We start from the raw sequence: 26,482 nt of genomic DNA on the forward strand, positions 1-26,482 counted from the left end.
CTATGTGGTGTTTTTAATATGCTTTAAGACTAACCATGTGCAAAGTCATAAGTAAACACCATTGCTGAGGATATTCTCCTAAAAACTGCAGTGAACCAAATACAATCTCAAAAACGAGGTTTGAAATCGCTGGTGTTTCTGACGTCACAAACTAATCTGTAACCAATCGGGTCAACGTGTGATCGTCAACGAGTGAGTCTCTGAGCTGGTGCGAGTGAGTGGAGGCGGGGTTAATTTGCATTTTCATAGAACTGCATATACTAAATGAAGCAAGGGTTTAGAGTTACATTCAAGCTGTTTTAAGGCATGAAGATGTTTTTTCAAGGAAAAATACAGTATGTCATTTTGGTGATCAAAGACGAGTTTTAAGTTATAAAATTATTGACTACAGGGGGACTTTAACTTTCTTTTTTAACTTCATTAAGCAGCACAACCATTTTCAACTGATGATAAGGAAACAAATAAATGTTTCTTAAGTACTAAATCATCATATTTTTAAAATATCGTGACACTAAAAACTAGTGTAATGAGAAATGATGCCGAATATTCAGCTTTTACATTACAGAATAAAGTATATTAAAAAAGTAATTTTAAGTTTTAATAATATTTCACCATATTACAGTTTTTGACAGTATTTTGCCTTGCTGAGCATAACTTTCAAAAACATCATACTGACCCCAAAATTTATAACAGTAGTGTATAATATTATGGCAATCTCCAGTGAAACCAATAGCATTGTCCAGTGGCTCCAAATAAATATTGAATGCTGGTGACAATTTTTTAATCATAAAACAATGGTGTTTACATGAATAGTAATATTAGTAACAAGGAAATCATGATGCCGCTAATACATGTTGCATAAAAAAAACGTGTTGCTGTGACAGAAAATAAGAACACATTATAGTTATGTACAGTAGCTTTGATAAGCAAAAGGGCAAGACGGACTCCTGGTGTCCAGTGGAGGGAAGTAAACAGCGCAACGTGTACCTTTAAACAGCAAGTTAACTAGTTAGAGAAAGAAAAACATATAACCGCAACCTTGACCTGTTACTGTACGACAAACATCAGTATGAATCGACTTTCTCTTGTTTCTCTACCCATCTCTGCATTATAAATGATCAATAGTATTAAATTTCATACCAGACCTTTGAGGTCAAAGGTTATATTTGAAATATTTCCCATTATATCAACACATCGGCTATCATCACAGCAGTCATGTATGGATGGCAGTAAGAGACTCTTTAAGTATCGGTTAAGAAAATACCTTCAGCTTCGAAGCAGCTATGGTAAAAAAAATATTTGTCTAAAGTTTTTAATCTCTTCTTTTACAAAAGTACAGGTAAAGATCATATTTTTGCTGTAAAAAAATCTAAAATAATTACTTATGAAAATAAAAGAGCAAAAGGAGCATGTCACATTGCTGGTTCAGTGTTAATGTATAGGTGCAGTAACAGATAGGGATTATGGGATTTTCTCATCTAGTGATGTCAGGCGTGCAGACACACACACACACACACACACACACACACACACACACACACACACACACACACACACACACACATACACACACACACACGTTTTCCAACATGCCTCTGTTCCATTCACTCGGCAAAAAGAGTTTGAAAGATATCAAAAGAGAAAAATTACATAGAGGGAAACGTTCTCTTAGCCAAAACCTGGTTCAATTCTACCCATAATATAGATTAATTTCAAAAAATAGACTCATATGAAGTTTACATGCCTAAGCGGAAATGTCTTTAATCAAACGTGTCGATTTTCCAACAGTGGCAATCTAGAAGTGAAATGTTCATCTCTCCCATTCTGACGGGGGGGTGAAGGCGGGTGCACACTTCATCTCTTTCAAAGGTGACTCTCTGCATCACTCTTCTCTAGGGTACCATTCTCCAGGTTCAAAGGTGAAAGTGCCTGTCCATTGGCGTTACTCTCGTTAAGTCTTTTCACTCTATACGTCTCATAGTGGATGTTGTGAGTGACGTCCTTCAAATCTTGCAAGTGGGACCTTGAAAGTAGAGCGCAATAGAGCATAATATTAATTCTGATCCCACAATAACATACCCTAAGGGAAATATGCACAATGTAAAATAAAAGTCATTCTCCTATGTTGGAATTGAATTGTTTACTGACTACATTAGCTTTTTATGATCCCTTTGTGTGATTCAGTTGGTGTTTCCTGCTCTAATTTGATCTCCGCTTCAGCGGGAGGCCGATCAAAAAGTGTGAAAGGCAATTCAAAAATGTGGAGCGTTATAACGGACATCCTTTGTATCCTGTTTCAGCAGGGAATCACTCTCACACCATCTGTCAATGGGCCGCCATCCAAGAGTTATGGTGAGAGGGCTTTGTGACCTGGCCTCACCTGATTGGACTCTGTAATTAACCTGTCCTTTACTGAGCTCACAGGAGAGGGATGTACTCATGACCTTCTCAGCTACTACTCATATATTAACTTAACCAACACAACCAACTGAAATGGTTGTATGCTTTCTTAAGTTACAAGTTAGTACACCTCCAAGTTGTTAGTTACATGAAGATGTTGTGTTTTCAGTGCTGAGTTGCAAGGAAAAAAAAAAAAACACCTTTATAAAAGTGATGTAATTTGACCAGAATTTAATTTGAACTGCTGCTGCATGAAACTCTGACATCTGTTGACCAATCTGTTGTTGAAATGCCAATGGAATTTCTGTCATAACTTGCAAACAACCATATAAGGGATCAAATAAAAATCCTCAAGAATCAAGTAAGATTATACAGGACACACACACACACACACACACACACACACACACACACACACAGTTTTTTATGTTAAATGGGGACTTTTCATATACATGAAGGATTTTTATACTGTACATACTGCATTTTATATCCCCTTACACTAACCCTAAAACTCAACCAACCCATCACAAAATGCATTTTTACATTTTTAAAAAACATCACTTAGTATAATTTCTAAGCTGTTTTCCTCACAGGGACCAAAAAATGTCCCAAAAAATACAGGGATTTCGGATATTACCATCTTTATGGGGACATTTTGTCCCCATAATGTAAGCTATACCAGAACCACAGCCACACACACAACACAACACAACACACACGTTTCTAGAGTGCAATGAAAATGAAGACAAAAAAAAAAAAAAAACCCAACAAAACAACAAAGACAGAAAAGAATATAGTCTTGTTTAATAAAGGATGGATTTTTGTATGATCCCATGTACGATTGGTTCCAAATTATTATATAATATCATTATATGATTATATATATATATATATTTTTACTAGATAGCCTAGATGAGTTATAGATGAGATAATGAGAAAACAAAACAAAAAAACAATACAAAACAACATTACTTGAGCCAGAAATGTACATGTTGGACCATAGCACCAGTGTTTACACTCTTCAGGAAGTTAGCCTATGAATACGTACAGTTGTTCACCTATAGTCACCATTAAAGAAAAAATGTATCCTAAACTAGTATGGGATGTCATTGATGTAGCCGTTTGGATCATATTTTAGAAACTAAATTCTAAATTAAAGTTTAGGAAGAGCATGTTCTACATAATCTAATCCCATCAACCAGAATGCAAGGGTATAAATGGCTACTCCCATTTTACCTAAAAAGCAAGTCTGTCTATCATATGCTAATATCATTCTATTACGATATTTCAATACATGCAATAAAAATATTGACTTACCTAATAAGAAGATCTCTCAAGTGTGCAAACTCACAATGCGCAACATTTTCAACTGAAATAAATAAAATACAAAGGCATATTCATAAATTCATCCAGGCATCCCTGTACTTTCTATACATACCACTTGATGGCAGTGTTGAATAACCTAAATCACAGACAATCTTGCCTTGCAAAGCCTGTCAGCCTTCATTGTAAAATTAGATTTGACAATTGTTACAGTTACCCAGCTGAAATGACCAAGTAGGTCAACCAACAATCTTTCTGGAAAAGCTAGTTAAGAAGCCTGGCACCAGCATCCAAAACACAACATATTACTGGTGACCAGCAGTTCACGGAAGACGTGATTATTTGTGAGACTCTCACCTTCAATGATCCCCCACTTTGTTTTTCTTCCCAAAACTTTGTTCCCGTTCACCTGGTGTTCCTTATCTGTTCCCACCACAGCAAAAGGGATGTTTTCCTGAAAGAAACATTCGCAATTTCATCAAGCACAAAGTATAAAACCACTTAAAGCAATTAAAGGGATAGTTTACCCAAAAACAATTTAAATCGAGTTATATTAATTGGTTGCAATGAAGTCTCAAGAGTAGCGTCATCATACCCTAATCTTATCGTTGAGTATCCGGTCTTCAGTGTCCTCATCATACTCGTTTTGTGGATACACTCTGATCCCATTGGCCTGGAGGTCCTGTCTTATCTGCAGAGAGAGGCTTCCAGTTAGATGGATTACACTGATTTTTACCACCTAGCACACAAACACATACATAAAAACCGCACAATCGCCCTGGGGGTGAAATATGACAGCAGGTCCTCTTCCTCGAGCTGTATTTTACTAGTCTCAATCTCGATCCTCATGCATTCTTGCACTCGGAGGCCACAGTAAAGTTCACTTGGAAATTCTTTTTTTCCCCTCACAGACAGAATTTCGGGCCCGAGGTGCAAAGCATTAGAGTTTAATGCCTTTGCTGCCATGTGTTCGTGTGGGGGAGGATTTTGGAGTGCGGCTGTTGAACATGGATATGATATCTGCGATTGATATCTTGAGCACAGTGTGACGTCCGCCCCCGCATGGCGCTCTGCTCAGGCTATTGAGCAGTGAGAGACAGCTCTGGATAATGGGCTGAAATGACAGAGTACATCATTAGGAGTGTTGTTTGGTGTATATTGATAGGAGACACACTGCGTGCGGGGGCCGTTCTGGCCCTGCGGTCCGTGCCGTCGGAGCTGTCCAAAAGCGTTCCGTGGGGAGAACTGATGGCAAGTGGCCCGGGCTGAAGTAGCTGCTATACATCAGTCAGAGAAGAGACCGTCTCCCGACGGAGACGTCGCAGACACCGCTCGTAACCTTAGCTTGGCCTATTCATTTTTCCAAGCCATAGCCAAGGGACCTTTGGAGATTCGAATGCAACGTACGGCTCTCTCTCAATCCATTCTGCCCAGGTTTTTCAATCCATCTCACTTTTTATCCACACAGCTGAACTGTGAATTCTAACAATTCCAGCATTTACAGCAGCAGGTCATCCATATTCATGACCTCAATTATGCGAAGAACTGAATATTTACGTGTCGGCGGGAAATATAGAGGATGATCCGATTTTGCCTGCATATGATAAAATGTGCGTGCGCAGGTGTAGATGACGGACAGCTCACCCTCTGTTTGAACTCTAGCCTCTCCTCCAGAGTAAGAGTGTCTGCTTTGGCGATCACAGGAACGATGCTCACTATCTTCCCCAGTCTCCTCATAAACTCCACATCTATGGGGCGTAACCTGTAGAAGGGCAGGATAGATCGTTAATAAAGCACATGTTTCACTGCTGACACATTTGACCTCATTAACACCCAGTATTACCATTGATTTTGACTCATCCTTTAAATACAGGTGAAAATGGGGTACACACCATACTTTTGATAAAAGCATCTGCAAAATTAAATGGAAATGAATCAATCTAGATCATTTGATGCTAAAATATCATTACATTAAGTAACATAAAATAATATTACATTACATTTTTATCAAATAAAATAAAACTTTCATTCATTTGTAATATTACAAAAAATTGCTGTTCTTTTGAACTCTCTATTCATCAAAGAATCCTGAGAAAAATGTATCACGGTTTCCACAAAAAGATATTAAGCAACACAACTATTTTCAATGTTGATAACAATGAAGAAATGTTTCTTGAGCAGCAAATCATCATATTATTGATGATATTATTGATGATTAATGATGCTGCATATACAGCTTTGTCATCACAGGAATCAAATCAACTGAATGCAGCCTTGGTGAGCAGAGACGTGAGAAGATGTATATAACCTTTGTGTTTCGCAGCTAAAAGAAGGATTTTTCATGAAATCTCACTGGATTAGTGGGTTAAAATCTAAGACTTTCTTAAAAGATTCTTAAATGAAGCCTTGTCATACTAATGTGACAGACGCACAACAGCGTTTTAACATGTCTGGCTAGGTTTGAACCACATCATACGTGCAAGAAGTCGACACGCACCAGTGTCCAGTGGCTGGCAGGAAGTACACGCAGCAGTGAACGCGGGTGTCAGGGATTCTTCTCTTCCTGTTGACATTCAGCTCCTCCTTCAGGTATTTTTCATACTGTTCATTGACGTACTTTACAATGGGCTCCCAGCTGAGAAAAAAGACACAGGGAAGGGTTAACAATACAATTAACAACACATGCTTATACTTAAAGTTACTTAAAATGACTCTTAAAATAAATATTCTGAAAAACACTAAGGCATGATTTTAGTGTCAAATAAACTTTTAACAGTAAAACTCCAAAAGAGAATATATCTCACATATTTGATCTCACACTGCTTTAGAGCTCTCTTTGATATTGTGAGGTTCAAAAGCCATCAAGTGAAAAAGCTTCTATTTGGCATTTTCATTGAAAATTATATTATTAGCATAACAATTTAAATGAAAAGTTGAATTAACATGAATTTCAGGATGTCTTTGTATTTGGTTTGTGTAAAACGTGATGATCATGTTCTCCGACATGATTTCATAATAATCCAAAGAACACCTTGTGCTTTCATGAAAACAAGAGCATCTGACCTTCTGTAAAAAGGTCACAAATGTCAGCCACAACTTTTAAAATGTCTTTTTATTAATGACCTAGAAATAGTACAGAATCGGGAATGGTTGGTTTAGTATTTTAACATTTTAATTTTTAAAATGATTCACAATTCTAAAACTTTCTGCTTATTTCCAAGTTTAAATTCGATTTTGAATCCCATATTTTTAATCGTGGCCTCAGACTTTTGGACTCTCCTGTATTTCTATATAGTATGAATTGTATATGGTAAGGTTTAAGTTGCTCTCACCAGTTCTCATTGTTGATTTGGTCTCCAAATCCAGGAGTGTCAACTACCGTAAGCTTCATCTTCACCCCTTTCTCCTCGATGACTAGAAAATAACAAGACAAAAGAGTTAGAGAAGAAAATAATGAAAGTCTTTTTTCCAGCAACATCAATTTTGTTAGGGACTAATCGGCTAAAATCGCATACTGAAGACCCTGAGCTTTTCATTTAATCTCCATCTCTGATATAACACTGCAAGAATGCTTACAACAGGAAGTCAGCCTGCAAAAAGTGTCTAACACGCTGTCTGTGCAAGCAGGGACCCCTACTGTATCCCTGGCATTGGTTGATTGGCATTTGTTGTTAACTCATCATGTTAATCTTTCTGGATGAGGCAATCAAGGAAAATATGACGAGATTGTAACGAGGAAAAATTAAACTGTCAGTCAACACTCCAGATTCAAAGTGCTATAACTCTATCTGATGATGATCAATTTTTCGTACGCAGTGGGGCATTAGCAAAAGAGAGTGCCAGTTTTTGGATTGGTGGGCCAATGATTGAAAACCCCTCATGATCAGCTAATGGAAACACATATGCTCATCTTGGCGTGACTCAGCAACAAAGAAGGGCTTAGTTCCTCCCATATTCACACACATGGAGGGAGCAGAGCTGAATGGTGGCATTGAGCGGCCCCCCACTTCATTTTCTGCACTGTGTAGTCTTTGAGAAAAGGGGGGATTGTGTAACACTCATCTCCCCTGGCGGTCAGTCTGCAGGCCAGCTTTTTTTCACAGGCTGTGAGGGCCACTGGGCCGCTTTGTAGTGTGTGGAGGTGTCAGGCACCCTGAGACTTTGGTACTCTTTGTTTTCCACAGGCCTGCTCTTTGGAAAGACAAAACTGCTGGGGAAGCAAGGGACAGCAAGACATCTGCTAGACGAAATGTCTCAAATCGGAAACCGCAAAGGCAATTTATTAGTTTAGCAGTAACACAGGCAGTAGTTTTGTCATTCTGATAGAGAATACCAGAGTAGGTCTATCGTTTCAGCCTTTTTAAAGTATTTGCAGAAGTTATAAGTTAATGTTTACACTGATAAATACTGGAATGATCTGTAATGAAGAAGAAAAATGTTGCTTGGAGACAAAAAAAGTACCATTAATCAGAATCTAGACAGAAGGTTCTACACTTTTTTCTTGTCTAAAGAAATATTGCTCTGAATTTGCTCTTTCACAGCTCAGAAGACTTAATGTAGTTTATCAGTTATGTTTCAACTCAATGTTTTGATAAGAAGAAAATAATAATAATAATAATAATAATAATACATATTTCTTGAGCAGCAAATTAGGATATTAGAATGCTTTCTGGAGGATCATGTGACACTGAAGACTGGAGTAATGATGCTAAAAATTCAGCTTTACCATCACAGGAATAAATTAGGCCTATCATTTAAAATATACCACAATATTACTGTTTTTATTGCATTTATAAAAATCAAATATGCAGCCTCGGTGAGCATAATGAGACTTTTTTCAAAAATATTTAAAAATGTAAATCTAAATTTAAAATTCAATTCAATTCAATTCACATTTATTTGTACAGCGCCTTTCACAATACATATCATTTCAAAGCAGCTTAACAGATAAACTGTGTCTACATTACAGTTTAGAGTGATCTGTTATCAGAGGTGACTGTGTCAAGTTATGTATTTCAGAAATACAAATCATGCATTAAGATAACAATGTATTAGTTTAAACAATGTATTAATTTAAGGCAGAAACAATGAGCTCATTAAAGTAATGAATACAGATTTATATAGTTTAATGTGAAAGAGTTTAATGTTAAGAATGTTCCCCAACTGTATAGATATTAGATAATAATAAATTCTCGCATGAGGGCTAATGCAATCGAAATAGTAAAATACAGTAAATATTTACATCATGTGTCAAGCGCTGCAGCCTCGCCTTTCTGAAGGCTAACATAAAAATACCCAAAGAGTAACAGGACACTCTCATTCACTGTAATGTTTACGTTGTGCTACGGTGAGAAGTCAGTGAGGGGTGTCTCCTGAACCATGGGGATATCTCAGGAAGTCACAAGCTGAACCAACTTATCGTCAATCTTCTTTTGTTAAGAAACAGCACACCCAGCGTCTCCCATTCTTTTATTCTCATCCACCCACTCTCTCATTCTACAAGTCAAACATTTATAAACTATTGGGCCATAAGTTTTGAGAGGTCTGTGAGAAATGAGGTTTGGCTATGGTAGGACCGAGATACAACAGATGCTGCTACTGCATACTGGATAGAAACCTCCTTCCACTTGCAATGACACTGCTACGCTAAAAAAACACTTGTTCTTGATCTTACACAGAATACTTCCAAAAGCTCCTAAGACTTTCCACAAAGAAATATAACAGGCTGAGACAGCAACTGTGAAGATTTTGATGCACATCATTACAGGAAATTACAGTTTTAGATCTAAAAACAGATTTCAACATTATGACCTTTGGCTAACTGAAGTGAAAACTGTGAAGAATCTAAGCTACTGCGAGACTACGATACTGAATAACATTTACATGTCTAAAACCTGTCAAGGGGAAGTCAGAAACGGAAGAGAGATCAACAAGCAGATCTAGGTCTAAAGCTTTACCTGAAAACAAAATCAGATGACTAATTTCAAAATCAGTAGGCAGGAAACTAAAGGAAGAAGGATAGAGGTTTAGCGTAGCTGCTACGAAACCTGCACATGGCTGTATAGCAACAATTAACTCCATTGCTACGCCCTGGCATGGCACTAACTCTCTTTAGGGTTTTGTAATTGGATTTGTCTGTGCACATATCTAGAATGAGGGTAAAGTTCAGCGGTCTTCATACATTTCTGCTGTCACATAGGAACCATGGCAATTAACATAGCAGGCTACACTAATGACCCAGCCCAGCAAAGGCCTTTACACAGCAATTGACTGACACTTAAAACTACAAGAGGAGGCATGCTTCTCTGGCGTCTCGCAACATCCTGTGACAGAATCATTAGATTATGTTCTCTCTATATCTGATATGCTAAATTGTGGGTCATTCAATTAGAGGGCAGATTTGCAGTTAAACTACATAACCTGGGTAACTCCACAAACTTTTGACCCAGATGAAAATGGCAGGGGTAATTAGATTGGGCAATAGCATATACATTTTATTAGTTAGTCTCATTCTTGCAGTGTAACAGGCCTTTGCAATCCATCCAAAGAGAGTGCATTTACTTTTCTTGTCCTACCAGGATGTTTCTGAATACAAGACACAGAGGACCACTATCAAATTTTGTGTTTGTTAGACCCCTGTCAGCCGGTCTACAGTGAGAAATGAAGATGGATAGCTGGGTGCGAATACACTAACTACTGAGGGCAAACTACCCCCACCCCACACACACACACACACACACACACACACACACACACACACACACACACACACACACACACACACACACACACACACACACACACACACACACACACACACACACACACACACACACACACACACACACACACACACACACACACACACACACACACACACACACACACACTCACACTCAAACAATACTTTAATTTAAAGGACTAGTGAAGTTGGCTACGCCATCTGCCTTTCACACCTCTTTCCAACGATGCATGGTGGCGCCGCCAGAAGAAAAATGGAGATTCATTGCTTTCTCATTGCATATGCGGGATGTTTGAAGGTATGTGCATTTCTGCGTGATCTACAGCTCAGCTCCCTCTGCTCAGTACAAAAAGGAGTAGCAGGGCCTTTGTATAGCTACTAACATGAGTTTTTTTATTTATCTCATCACTAATATTGTATATTTGATTGTGCATGTTAATTTCCCCTAATTTAACATTTAGATTACCTCTAGCACCATCTAAAGCCCAAAGTACAGGTGAAACTTGAAAAATGTTAATATCGTGCAAAAGTTCATTTATTTCAGTAATTCAACTTAAAAGGTGAAACTTACAGTATATATTATATAGAAAATTGCATGCAAAGGGAGATATTTCAAGCCTTTATTTGTTATCATTTTGATGATTATGGCTTACAGCTTTTGAATTTGGGGTTTTCATAAGCTGTAAGCCATAATCATCAAAATTCTAACAAATCAAGTCTTAAAATATCTCACTTTGCATGTAATGAGTCTATATAATGTATTAGTTTCACCTTTTAAGTTGAATTAATGAAATAAATGAACTTTTGCACAATATTAAAATTTTTAGTTAGTTATACTTAGTTTTTTATGCGTACTGTGCACGTGACATAAATTTAGACATCAGCAAAGTATGCTGGAGCTAAATGGCATCTAATTATGACATTTTGATAAAAACAAGGACAATAAAATGTTTAAAAATGAAATATACATAAATGAATCATTCACAATAAGATGACATATTTTAGAAAATAGTTTGGGTGAATTTCCATTTCATGCCGACTTAACAGTGTTAAATGTAATCTTTAGATAAAAAATAAAAAATCCATTTTCATACTGTACTTTCTAATTTTGTGATGCCTAAAATCACTATTTGAATTTAAAATGTAGAGCAATTAATTTAAAATGTAAGTGTTTATTTTTTATTTTTTATGTTGATCAAAAAGTATTGAATTTTAACATTTATCGGTTATTGGCCATATGGTAACATTTATCTGCTTATTGATACCAGATAGTGCCAAAATGCATTGTTTATTGACAATGTATTGATATATTTGAGACGTTTCAGGAAGAAATCAACCATAGTTGACCTCAAAAGCGAAGGAAAAATCCAAATAAGCTTTGCTTCATTGCCAAAACAAGCCTAAATGAAACTTAACTCTACACATCTACACAAAAACACACCTGCCTGTTTGGAGACAAGAACCCAAGCCTCTATTGATTGTTACTCTGGAGGTAGTATGCGAGACAGAGATGGTACATTGCTCAATCAACCAATTCATTAACTCAGCTGAGCTTGCTTCACTGAAGTCAGATGCCGTGTATAAGTGGTGGCTTCCATTAGAGCAGTCATTTCCTGACCCATGCAATAAAATATGGCCCTGTGTGTGCTCTTCCTCTATCATTCTCTGTGAAAGAGAGCTCATGACGACCACTGTGGCCCGATCTCAACGGTTGAAGTGTGATTGATCTCTCCTAATCCGTCCCCCTTGCAGGCTTTTAATTTCTCTTTCCTTTCAGAGCACATGCTCCGATCACTCTGGCTCTTCTCCAAGTCAAACCCTACAAAACACTGAGCTCTGCCTCCAGCTCTTCCTGTCTAAATGTCACTCGTCTTCCATCCTTTCAGAAATCACTCCGGCCAACACAGTCTATCATGCCGGGTTCAGACTACTCAATATTGTTGTCTGTTACGATAGTCACTGTGTCAGATTATGCGATTTTGACTTCTAAACTCTTGTTGTGTAGTGGCAAAGAAACATGTCAGACTACATGTTTGCTTGCCGACCAATCATCGCATGCTGTCTTTAACAACGAGTGTGACGTCATCAAGATGGAGGAACTAGGGACTGACTTCCGGAAATAAGAGCGTAAACAAACTATCGAAGTGGAACGTTATTTAGCTTAATGCTAATTCCAGTTCTCCGTAAGCCTACTATCATTTGTCAGCATTTCTCACTCTGTCATGGCAGTCACTCGAGGGAACATCATAAAGGCAGAAGTATTGTTGCCATAGCTCCACAAACCTTTCCTCCATTGCATAATTCCACAAAACAGCATCAATACCATCGTCTATCTCTCGTTTTGCCCAATTTGAAAGCTGTGTACGGAAGAGCTTCTGTGCTCCTATTGGTCAACTTCACAGATGGGAGGGTCTATGTTATTTGAATGCAACTCATGTAGTTATGACTTGCCAACTCCCAAAACTTCCTAGGAGGACTTGAATGCACCATAAAATAAAAACACACATTGACAAAATGTCCTGTTGCGGCTGTTGAGGACAAAAGCACAATTTTGAAAGACCATCAATGTTCAAAGATATTTATTGGGTCCAAATGGTGGCAGGAGGGGCTGACAGGGCTATGTGAACCAGCTAATCCTTGACCCCGTGGGTGAGACAGGTGTGTGACGGGGTATCTGTAAAGAAAGAAGTGTGCTGTGAGTTTTCAATACTCACTGTGGCTGACTGATTGCAGTTGGACAGTTTTCGAGATCTTCTCCTCATAATTAGGAGTGCAGGACTTCCTGCTGACCTTGGACTTGAAGAGTGTGTTTACGAGCGTCGACTTCCCCAGACCGCTCTGACCTGTCAATGAGAAAAAGAATAGATTTAATGACTTTTGTTTGCAAACTGCAGTAAAGTACAATTAACTGCATATGTAGCAGACCCTGAGCACGTTTATTTGCAGGACGACCTTTGCTTAGCATTAGCAGGGGGGATAAAACTTTATTACTGCACACAGATAAGATGGCACACATAAAATTGAGGTCATAAAATATCACATGACCAGGCAGCGCAGGCCTCCAGGGTTTACATAAGCCCTTGATACTGCAAATCATCAGTGATGTAATAAGACCAGGTCAAGCCACGGCAAAGTGCTTTAGTGTCTTATCTGGTGGGTGTCCAAACACACTGAAAACACCACGCCGTTGGGAGCTTTGGGAAGCTTTTCCACTTAATGACTCTTTCACACTAGTCCTCACGGAGATCAGATCAGAGGGAGGAAGCTATTACCAGAGAGTGAGCCTTATCAAGGCCATCTCAATTCACTCAAATAAGGGTAAATCTATGGGGCCACCTTCATTGCCTCAAAGGACATGTGCTGTGTTAATGTGAGCTGCTTTGTATTGAGTGCTGATGATGAGCAGTGTGTGTGTTCTGTCTCGCTCATAGGGCCCCTCAGGCCCACCAGTCAGCTTCCCTTTCGCAGGGCAGGGGTGGAGAATGTGCTAAATGCTCTCGCCGCTCCGTTTGCACCTGTTGAGAGGCCTGGCCGCCTCGGGAAGCTGTCAATGGATGAAAAGATTTGACAGAGATAGACGACAGAGCCGGGAAGATCTGGCCCCTCCATCATTGCCCACCTCAACAGAGGCTTTGATGGATTTATGCCATGGCCTCTTACCATGGGAGGCAGTTGACATCAAATTTATGAGGAACTGACAACCCACGTTGTGTGTCCTCCTGGGCCTCTTTGATTTAACAGTTCAGACAGTGGCTGAGCAAAGAAGGGCTTCCGGAAGCTTTCAGTGTAGTCACACATACTGTATCTCAATAGGGATGGGAATCAGAAGTTTTAATTACCTTAAATTTTGTTCTTTAACAATAGCATTAACAATTCTTTTTGTATTTTGGATGAAATATTACAAAATATTTGTAAAAAAGAAATGCAATTCCATTGCTAGATGGAGAGATTTTAAGTTTACGGATATTTCCTTCAACCCACAAACACAATAATTCGAAATACAGGTAAAACACATGTGAAAATTAATATGGAAAATTTCTTCATATTAACATGATACATTGCACCATATTTTTACAGACTTTTCTGTGTATACATTGTCATATGAACAACCAGTAAAAAAACTACGCTGATTGATACCAGACAGAACCAATTCATATGAGTCATATGAATCATTCATTCGTGACTCAGACTACACCTGTGTTGCTATACATTTTTATTCAGAAAAAAGAACCACCTCATAAAACGTGTTCATTCGGCAAATCAAACTGCACTGGTCATGCTTTATGTTTTGTATTGTATATCAAGAAGTGGTGTTATGGTGAATAGTAGTACACAAAACAACACTCCTTAAGGTGCGGTGACATTTGCGATATTTCAGCAAAATTTCACAGGTAAAAAGGTCCATTGTCAATAGCGTAGTGATGTATGAAGCACTGCTCACATAGAAGTCACTTTTAAACCAAGCGGCTTTCTGTTGGTCAGCTTGGCAAATTTGTATGACTAACTTGAACATGAGTTAAATCTGCATTGGTAATTTTTCCCCCACACACGAAATTCCTGTACTTGCGGATTCTAATTGAAATGACCGAATATGACTGGAAATTTTGCCAAGCAATGGTAAATGTAAATGTAACTTTAAAGCGTATGCTGGTACATCCGGAACTGCGAATTAATGCACAAGCAAGGACTGTAACCGTTAACAAAACCAAACATCATTTGGTTCAGGTACATGCAGGTACAAGTACTGATGATCTTATAAAGGACCCTGTGTCGAGATAATGTGAAAAGAATAAAGGCTAGACCCAGTCAGGTGCTTGTCTGAGTCATGCATTGCCATATTCACCCAGAAATGGTGAGTTGTAAGAACTTGTCATTTACCACAACCACAAGAAACTTCAACAAATGCAAGTAGTAATTTTACCAGTGTCATATGTGTTTAACTCCGATTGATTTCTCAAAAGCATTTCAAATGGTGAAAAACACATCTCCCCTGAGACACTTTGATAAGCAGTTTACAAAGCTTTTCCTCAGAACACAATATCTACAAAGCCCCATTGACTTGAGGGCGACAACAAAGCTGAATGTATTGACTGCATTGAAAATGTCAGAATATGCTAAACTCGTATTTGGGAGCAGACTGCTACTTGACTTTTGGGAAACTGTGAGACTCGCAGTAGTTTAAGCCCAGAGGCTACTAAAAGGTCCTGACCTATACAACGAGGACAAACTACACAGACCAACAGACTCCAAGTGCTACCATATGTGTGTGCGACTCTCGGATAAGAGCACCCCAGGGCAGGAAAATGTGGACAGATGAGCGTAGCGGACCAAACTCATCCTGTAGAGTTTCCTTCGTCCCTGCAATTTCATCCTGTTGTGTATATCTTGCTTTCGCACAATTCCTCCTCTTCCTGTATTTTGTCAAGTTTGCATTCGCTGTCATGTCATGTTAGCTAATACATATTAGTGTTCCCAAACACACCCTTGTCAGAACCCCTGCCCTTGTAATTTACAATGTATTGCCAAGGCAATAGCAAAATACACAAACCGAAAACTACACGAACCATTAAACTGATTCAAATACAAACATTCCCTGTTCAAAATAAGAGTCTTTCGCACTAAATAAAAGGTCAATGATTTGTCAATAGTTGTACGTTGTGTCGAGAGTGAGTCAAACAGCTCTTTCTTCTTTCCTCTTTTACTGCCACTGTTTCCACACCTGTCTCTACCAGGAAAGGGAGGGAGAGTTTCACCTTTGATGTATGTCAAGAGTAGCAGTAGCAGGCATGGAGAGCACCACCATACTTACTACAGTACCAATGCTATAACTACTACCACAGTTCACTAAGGCAAGGAGGAAACTCACGCAGGCCACAAGCCAGCATCTGGGGAAGTGAGCACTGAACCAGAGCTGTTTTTGCTCTGTAGAATTCATCGCAAAAATGATATGCTTTAACATGCCTTTGATCTGCTCCCTACTGAACAGGTTTAAGCTGAAAAGCATCCAAGTGGCCAAAATGTGAACAGGTGAAAACTGCTATTGTCATATCTCCTCCTTATATCATTCCCACACACTTTGAGAGAATATTCAGCATCATATTTAAAGTTGAAATGTATTCATGGAGTGTTTCAATGGGTGTTTCTTCAAATTTGAACCTTTTTCAACCTTTTCTTTTTTGTTTAAACATATTAAACTGATGTTTTGTATAGATTTATTGTTTTATTTGTTCCAGACTCACATTCAGTCTTAAAATATGAAAACCAATCATACAAATATTATTACGTTTAACTGATAATTAAAGAAAATGTGAAGTAAACTTAAAACGTAAACTTAGTAAATTTGTGTGAATGTATTCTTATTGTACATAATTTCCAACAGAGCTGTAATTTTCGCAAAATTATACAAAAGTGTGAACCTATTATTCGATAGTATGTATTTATGATACATAAAAAAACGAGCCCTTTTTTTCCCAAAGTAATTTTTTTTACTTCCACTGCTGTCATTTTGTCCGAATGCTATAAATACAAAAAATAATATAAAGGGGTACAACGCTGACAAGATGTGCTTTTAAGAAAACTTGGCTGTCTATGCAGTAGAAAGGCATTTTTAAAAAAAGGGTTGTGATGTTCCCTTTAGCCAAAAAAGGTAGTGGAACTTCAACACCCATAATGCATTGGGCTCAATCGAACTGTCTGTAAGCAGGGATACAAAATTGTGTAATCACGATCTGTATAGTTTTATCAAAAGCCTTGAAGCTGTCAAAAGTCAAATGTATCAGGAAATGCAGGAAATGAGACTGTTGTATGAATTTTCATTACTTACAGAAAAAAAGAAGACCAATTCTCCTGGGATGAGGCTACCAGAGTGTCCGAAAAATGACAGATGGAAACAGGGCTGCAGGACGGTTTTGGAAAAACAGTTTGCAACGCTAGTGGCGACTCCAGTGGTTCAAAAACGACACATTTCAGCTTTAATTTGTTTTGTTGACACCGTTGTGGAACAGCGGCTGATACTGTTTCTCCATGAGACTTGCAGCCTTTGAAGGATTTGGCAAAATGTCCTTTCTATTAACACTATGGAAGAACCACCGAGGGGAATGAAAGCACAAGCAAGGGAGTGTGGAAATCCTGGCAGCTTGGTTAAAAAAAAAAATAGGGAGAGAAAAAAAGTGGAAAAGAAAAATGGTTCTCACTGGAGAGCTGGATGGCCTTGAATTTGTGATACTGGGGCCATCATAAATCCCCTTGGCTGGCCCAGTTGGGGAACACTCTGAGCAACATTTGGTTCCAGCCTGGCCCTGCCTCCCAGCCCACAGACAACACAACAATAGCCCTTGCCATTTAATTAGGTAAGGCCCACACTCAGCCAACACCCCCTCCTGGTCCTCCTCCTTCCTGCATGCTTGCTTACCCACACTCTCTCTAGAAACACAGGGGGATTTGGGAGGCTCTAGCACTCTGATTGGTTAGGCTTGAATAAAGGTGGCCAGTTTGAATCAGGCAGATGTCCAGTAACTGCCTGAGACAGTTAATACCAGTAAGCTCTGCTGGGTCGGCAGAGTACAGCCTTAGTAGGTACCCTGGCATAAAATATGTGACTATTCAGAAGACTTAAGCAGTTCGGAGGGCCCTTACTGGACAAAACCAGTGTATTCTTGTGAATTTCATTCAAAGATTTTTATTATTTTGGTTCTTTGTTTGTAATTAGGGTTGACTATATCAAATATTCACAATAGGGAAGATATAGATGTTTTAATAGCTTCTCTGATTTGAAGATTTGTAGTAAAATTTATGGTAATTTTGATTAATTTCTCTGAATTGAACTGAACTGTCTGACTCACCTTAAAAAAAAAATCTAAAGAATTTTTTTTCATATTATATTTGAGAAAAATAATAAATACACAACCTTTAAATAATAAATACACAACGGTTTGTTAAAAAATGGGCCTTAATGCTCACCAAGGCTGCATTTATTTTTATCAAAATACAGTAAAATCAGAAATATTATTATAATTTAAAATAACTATTTTCTATTTTAATATATTTTAAAATGTATAGTGATAGCAAAGCTGAATTTCCAGCATCATTGCTCCAGTTATCAGTGTCACTTGATCCTTCAAGAAATCATTATAATATTCTGAATTGCTGCTCAAGAAACATTTAGAAGTTCAAAAGAACATTTTTTTTTTGTAATAGAAATCTCTGTACAATGTATGTCACTTTTGATCAGTTTAATGCATCACTGCAAAATTAAAGTTAAATAAATAGACTGACCTCAAACATTTGAACAGAAGTGTATACATACTGTGTTGTTATTTTGTCAATTATAAATACGGTAAAACGATCTTTTTAAAATGACGGTTCGTCTTAAAAAAAAAAAAAAAAAACTTTCATTGCAGAGCAAATACATAAATATTGAACTGTATATTGAATATTGTGAAAAGGCTGAATTTTGTCCATATCACTTACAAAAACATGAATAATGTTTGTTTTTAATGAAATAAGCCACCTTTAATAAATAAACATATTTAACAACTGCAATTGTGTGCCAAATGACAATATGCTATACACTATGCACTTATACTATGCTCTATGTACTCAACCATCCGTAAGGTTTAAAAGGTTATTTTGTCATGATATAATGTCTGATATAATATATATATATATATATATATATATATATATATATATATATATATATATATATATATATATATATATATATATATATATATATATATATATATATATATATCCAGATATATAAAGTGCACTTTTCCTTCTTGGAATTTTCAGTGTGAAGAACACACTACTTTAATTCATCCTTGATAGTATCTTGTCTTTTGAAACACACGTTAATAATGTCACTCTGTCCACATATTTCCACTTACGCAACATCCTTCGTCCATTCCTCACAACCAGTTCCACAGCCATTCTTGTACATGCTCTAGTTACTTCAAACATTGATTTCTGTAACTCTCTCCTATTTGGGCTACCTCTCAAACTTCTCCATAAACTTCAGTTGGTCCAGGACTCAGTCGCCCGCATACTTACTAGAAACCTGGAGAGCACATCTCTCCTGTTCTTTATCAATTACACTGGCTTCCTGTTAAATATCACGTAGAGCACAAGATTCAGCTTTTCACTTTTAAAGCTCTGCACAATCTTGCATCCTCATACCTCTCTTGACTTAATAAAAATACTTAATGAAACTTAATAAAAAGCATTATGATTATTATCACTCACACTATTCATACTACAAATGTGTGAAAATGAATAGTGCATAAGTACGCAAATTTGCACCTATAGTCTCTGAAAAGAGCTGAGTTTAAACCTTTCCCCTAACTGCCAATGACACTGAGACTGAACTATATATAGTCTGAAAGGTCTTCCTGCCTCCTTCAGCCCCTCTAAACCATACTCTGCGATTTTATGCAACGCTTTTTACCTTATTTGACGCCTCAAGTCTGTTCTATTTTCATCTTAGTCTTGGCTAAAACACCCCCCATCTCAACATAGCTCATTATGCAAAAACTACCCGAGTTGAAGTTCACACTTTGAGCACAGAAAAAAACAGAGGCGTGAAGTTATTTAGGCCCAGCCGTTATGCATGCCGTTGGAAATTGATGGGGTTTGTATTGTTTTAAGGGCCTGATATTCTTCAGGTCAAATACAAACTGGACATATCCTGAATTTTTTTTTCTCAACTAAATCAGACCAATGTTCCACTTACCAACCACCATGATATTAAATTCAAAGCCAGCCTTCATGGTTTTGCGTCTCATCTGGTCCAAGACTGCCTCAATGCCGACATATCCGAATAGATCTCTGCCCTTGATAATGCCTTGTGTGTCAGATTCAGTGAGGCATGGCAGAGGATGTTCTATCTCTACCACTCTCTCCTCCACCTCCCTCTCCTCCATGACCTCCTTCTCCTCCTCCATCCGGACAGGTGGCTCCAGGTCCAGGCCCTGCTCCTGTCCTGTTTCTGCCAAGAGAGAGAGAGAGAGAGACACCCACAAATAAGCATACAGGAACCTCACATGTTTCTTAAAAAAAAAAGTCTAATTAAAGCTCAGCCCCCGATTGAGTCCTTGCAGATTGTGTCTGAGACACTTTAGTGATGTAATGTCTCATAGACTGTCGGGTATCAGTCTGATGTGCATTGCGGGGACCTAAATATAACAAATAGGACACTATGCGGTACTTATGAGCAAGGCATTAAATGAATCCAATTTAAATGTGTTGAAATCATTTATCATGAATCAAATTTAAAAAGATTTTTTTTTATGTGTAAATACCAAACATTTATTTTTATTTCAGTTTTGTTTTTTTAAATTGTAGTACTGCAACTTACTTCAGTTAGTTACCAAAATAACATTTATAATTTTCGTTTAAGTTTTTTAAGTTTAAGTTGTTGTAATATTTATATTTGATTTAATTTCAGCTTTATTTCAATTAACGGAAAGTATTTTTAATAGTTTTAGGTTTTAGTTAATGATAACAGTATACATTATACAAATTTAATTATTTATTTATTTTTTGGGGCCAAAATGTTGGCAGAAAATTAGAAATCTGAACTATTTGGGAAGCAGAAAAAACCCTGGACCAGGTTAGGTTATTTTCCTTTAGGCATTTTTACATTAAGATTCTGTTGTGCACACATTTACCCAGCGCCCACGTTTCCTGACATTAGGTGCATAGCATAACGCACAATTCACCGCTGCAATTAATTTGAGGAAAATATGTTAATTTTTGCCAGATTTGTTTATGAGTCAGAGCGCTGTGCGCTGTGAGCATGCAGGTGGAAATTAATGCACATTATGACTGACAGGAGGCAACTGTAGGTGAGGCACAGGTCGATTCAGACGGGGATTTGAAATAAGGCAGCGGCTATTTGCACTAAGCACTTAGTGCTATTTGCACTAAGTGCAAATAGCAGTAGATGCTATTCACACTAAGTGCAAATAGCAATAGATGCTTTTTAAGTGTAAATAGCAACTACATTTTTTTACACTAAGTGAAAGTAGCATATTTCTTAGCGATAGCTGCTATTTACACTAAGTTTAAATAGCAATGGATTCTACTTACACTAAGTGCAAGTAGCAGCATTTCTTAGCAATCTGCTATTTACACTATGTAAAAATACTATTTTCTTTGCAATAAGTGCAAATAGTAGTTAGAGGATATTTATAATTATAAATAGTGGAAGATACTATTTGGACCTCAGTGTTGTTGTAGCCTACATTCAATGGTATGTAATAATAACACATGTAAATGGCCTTATTGGGGCAATAAAGCCCTCCCTAAACCTACCCCTAACTGATAAACACACGTTAGACACTTTATTTCCACTTTTCGAATATTTTTTTCATTTTTATTGAAAATAAATGACTTTCCAATCTGATAAGAGATGGGAAAAGGGAGTAGAGCGAATTCAGCAAAAGGCGAATTCGAACCTCTGGTTGATTTGCGTGAGAACTTTCTGCCACTCGCCTTACCCCTACACTATTGCTGCTGTATACATTCAAGTGACTTCCTTAATTTTGTCTGGCCTAACCAGACGTCAGTAGGCGAAGTTAGTGTAAATAGCATTTGCCAACAAGGCTGGCTATTTGTACTTATTGTAAATAGACACTACGTTGAAATAATGAGGATGATGAATTGAGAATTGTCCATAATTGTGCTTCCATCCTGGGCTGAAATGAGGCCTTAGATTCATTTGTTAAATGAAGGTTTACTCAAGATTCACAGAATGGCAATGAGTATGGAAAGTACCCTCAATGTGCATTGAACTTTATGCAGCATAGTGTCAGCAGCGAAAAAAACAGAACAGAAATGGCTTTGCTGCCTGCGCATCAGTTTGTTTAGCTCAATTGAGTTCACTTGCTAGAGCGGCCAACACAGAGACAGCAGTTCACACGGCACTAGTTAACCACTGAGGCACGGACACCTGTCAGCTGGCTCGGACGGAGGATGCTCCATCTGACTGGTGGATAGTGTTACAGGACTAATGTTTGTCTTATGCCTGTATACTGTGATTTGTACTATTGCCATCTTGAGACAGCTCCGCTTTATAAGAGGATTGGAAACAATCCCCCCGATAACCTCTGAAGTTGTCTTGTTGGAGAACAAACAAAATTGTTAAAAACAAAGTCAAAACCTTCACAAGTACACAACACTAGCTGCTCAACGTTGAACAAAATCCAGGATTTATGAATCAGCTCGCTCTCATTAGAATTGAATGTGACATTTGTACATTTGATTTAAAAATGAAAAAAAAAAAGATTTGAAAAATTAATACATCGATGTATCTGGTTTTAATTTAATATTTAATTCATCCTTAAATTTAAATTCTGGGGAACAAATGTAAATAGCAACAAAACTTGGAAAACAGCACAACAATATCCTACAGTTGCGCTAAAGCTTGTGGGAATGAAGAATATTACATGTAATCTTATGACAAGCTGAATAATATAAGAACTGACCATCTCAAATATGAGAAGACGAGTTGTATTACCTTTCAAAGACCACAGCTGCTTTCACACCCATTTACAAAGTGTGCACGTGTATTTTAAAATCAGCTCACTTGTGTATGAAAATATGGAAACGTAAAATGATCCCCAGGAATTACTCATGTAGAGTGTGTCACGTTAACAGGTCAACAAAATGCCATTAACACAAGTATGCCAAAACACTATCACAATAGCATTATCTTAAAGGGATAGTTCACCCAACATTTTCTCACTCTCATGTCTCACATTGATAATTTCATATAATTTCAATCATAATGTTTCAGCTGTTTTTGCCCATACAATGAAAACCATGATGTCCAAAAAAAAAAAAAAAAACTGTATGGAGAAACAGTTTGACTTAACTGTATGGAGAAACAAAACACAATGCTGAATGAATATGATCTTTCCACCTCAGGCAAAAATTCATACTTTGTTGAGTTTCTTGGCATCAGTATCTCTTAGAAGACGAACATTGTGAAAGTGTTGTTGCCAGAGGCTGTAAATGTGCTCGCCTCAATATGGCTTTCTCATGTCTACTTAAAAGACTTTCTCATGCTGTGGCTTTGGCCAGGTCACAACCCTGAGTCTTGCTGAATCACACTTTCCAATTATATTAGCTTAAGATCTGAACAATCATATGTCACATGCAGCAGTTGATAAATGTTCATTTCAGTGAGTCTAGAACTATGTGTAGTAAATCAGCATGCAGCACGTGCTGCGATTGATCAGCTGAGACAGAGAACAGTCGTGAACTGAGGAGCCCGTCTGCTGGTCCAGAAGACTTAATTGGCTATAAATATACTGTACATCCTCCAGCCACCAAAATGGAACTAATCCTGGGCTTCTTATTGCCTAACTGTCTTCACATCCAAGCGATTCATCCAGCACCTGAGGATCTATGCAAGACAACTGAACTTAGCTTTTGAACTTAGCGTAATTTTAAAAGTATATATTGTCATTATTGAACACATAAAGTTTGAAGTAAGACTTTTGTGAGAAGCACAACTTGTGCAACAAGGAGAAGAGACAACCCGACTGTGGACTGACAGATTTATTTATTTGATGCAGTCTGAAAACTGCCTGCACACTAATAGAAGCTGACAAATAGAGCCAGAGATTGAAAGGGTAGACACACTGTCTTCCAAAGGCTTGAGAAAAGCAAACAGAGAGAAAAAGGGCTAGAAAGTAGGAACGTAGTTGGAACTTTTTAATAAAAGCCGTGCATATTGTGTCCAAATAAAAGCCGATCTGTCCCCGGGTTTGCTCAGTGTCTGTTCTTGCTCTTTAATAAAACTGTTCACAGACTTGGCCCATCTTCACTTGACATGACCAAGAAACACAGCAGTATGCAGCAAGAAAACACAAATCATTCTTACTTAATACAAAAAAAACATCTCAGATATGGTATGGATTTTTGGTATTTATCCCCCAAAAACCCCATCATTGAGGCTTGAGTACTCTCTCACTGACACCAAACCATAAATTTGTTCATTTTAACTCATACATCACTGAAATAAAAAAAAGTGTGATATTTGATTCATTGGCTGAGACCTGGGCAAGTACATATTGATCGTTCAAACTAAACTTCAGACTTTTACAAACTGCATTCAAAGCTTTTTAAATATTGTTTATATGGCAATATATAAAGGAAGAAAATAAATTGTAAATGTGAAGATAATCTACAACACACCAATGCCCAATGAGCCCATGAACAGACCAATGTCAGGAAACTGGCAAACACACACACACACACACACACACACACACACACACACCTAATGTGTCACATACGTTTTCCCTTGAGCATCACAAAGACCCACAGAGCCATAAAAGAAAGAATGCAGAGCATCCATTTTACACTTAATGATGTTCAGTTCGGTTGTGCTAAATGCTAAATGCTAACATCTGATCTACAGCTCAAGATAATGAATGTTGTATGCTATTTTTGCCTCATAACCTCTTCCCATATGGAAATTATCATCATAATAAATATTTAAATGGTTTTAAACCACAGCAATATCTCTGAAAAATACACTGTATTTGGCAGAGAATGAAAAGGACAGAAAAAGAGAACGATCAAATAGCACATGTCAATATGAAACATTGATAATGGCAATAAATGTTTCCAAGGCCTGTGTTGTCTTTTATGTGGCTCTGTACAAATTTTACACAGTTTTGCTTAATTTAGCTGAGTCTAAGTAAAGGACACATTTAAAATTAATCAATCCCAGGACCATGTAAAAAACATTTTATCCAATGCAGTCAACAATACCACAAAAATACCTTACATCTGAACCTCATCATGGAACCATTTTGGACTCCTGGGCTCTCTATGCCAACTTCCTGTTTATTTTCATCAGAAATTACTAAAACCTCAAAAGTTTACTTCTAAAATGTTGCACACAAGAGGAAATGACTCAAACGGTTTCATATGAGAGAGTAAGCATTTCATTATACTTGCTGCAAATGGCAAACACGCCTGTTGCATCTTGAAAAGGGGTAACCAATAACCATAACCAAGCTTTAAACATCAGAGTGTCAACCCTCAGTTCCTTCCTGCCTGAATATATATCAAATTACAAAAATAGAGCAAAACAACCCAACTTTGAGGACATCATTTTTTTTTTAAAGTGTCTTCTCGAGCTGCCATGAGACTCTCCCCTCCCCCTTTTGGCACAGTTGAAGTGCTCCATTGCTCTTGCTTCCATTGTTATCAGAAGGGCAGTGAAGCTGAGACACACGAAAAGCCCATAGGATAAAAAATATTCTTACCTTCTCTCATTCACAAAGCTCTGTCCACACCACTCTCCCAACTGAAGACCCAGCGGCCCACACCAGGCAGTCCGCAACTGTGATGTACCACAAGACTTGTCCCTAAACTTCTGCTTTGTGCTCTGTGTAACTGCCCATGCACTTCTCCCCCTCTCTCTGTGTCTCTCTCCCTCACTACGGAGAAAGAGAGCAGGGGTAACGGCTAAAGCTGCTCACACTCATTCACATGCAGATCGCCAAGAAGCTTCCACTAATCCAAAAGAGGACTTCTCCCATCACCCCCTCCTCCTCCTCTCACTGCCTCTCTCAAACTCATTTGCACACGAGTGGAGCTGCTGTCAGTCGGCCGGCCCAGGCTCCCCTGCTGACCACACAATGAGGAAAATACGTAATTGACCCATAAAATCAATTAGGAGAAATTTCAGTGCTTCTTTGAGTTGGCATCCACAGACTCGCTCAACTGAGAGAAAAAGAAAAGCAAATCGAGGTTACTCGTTCAGTGCAAATTTCGGTGCTGGTAATAAGTGCCTCCCGTACTGTCATGCTGGGCTGTTTGGCTGTGGATTGCAGTTAAAAGACATGGTAATGGTCAATCAGATGAGAGTGGTTTTTATGCTGACAAAGAGCTTGTATTTTACCATTTACAGAAACGCAGCATTGGAGATTAAGTGCATGGATACTTATTATCGGTGCACAGAAAGCGTGATACGTTTTTATTTGAACAGTTATA

General features: G+C 37.9%; 1 protein-coding gene across 2 annotated transcripts in view; it reads right to left on the reverse strand.

The window, feature by feature from the left end:
* Positions 1-753: 753 nt before the first annotated feature.
* septin12 (septin 12) overlaps positions 754-26,482 on the reverse strand; it is a 63,517-nt gene continuing 37,788 nt past the window's right edge. The window contains exons 3-11 of one of the 2 annotated variants that reach the window (XM_081370477.1): positions 20,199-20,453; positions 13,180-13,308; positions 7,056-7,137; positions 6,221-6,358; positions 5,368-5,485; positions 4,319-4,414; positions 4,081-4,177; positions 3,718-3,769; positions 754-2,023 (exon numbers count right to left, since the gene is read on the reverse strand). In XM_081370477.1, the coding sequence (XP_081226603.1) occupies positions 1,864-2,023; positions 3,718-3,769; positions 4,081-4,177; positions 4,319-4,414; positions 5,368-5,485; positions 6,221-6,358; positions 7,056-7,137; positions 13,180-13,308; positions 20,199-20,453 (1,127 nt within the window). In that variant the 3' untranslated portion in view covers positions 754-1,863. The remainder of the gene's footprint in view (positions 2,024-3,717; positions 3,770-4,080; positions 4,178-4,318; positions 4,415-5,367; positions 5,486-6,220; positions 6,359-7,055; positions 7,138-13,179; positions 13,309-20,198; positions 20,454-26,482) is intronic. The other variant, XM_081370478.1, reaches the window with a different exon arrangement.

The sequence above is a fragment of the Scardinius erythrophthalmus genome (genome assembly GCF_964197995.2).
Source record: "Scardinius erythrophthalmus genome assembly, chromosome: 1".
NCBI lineage: Eukaryota > Metazoa > Chordata > Actinopteri > Cypriniformes > Leuciscidae > Scardinius > Scardinius erythrophthalmus.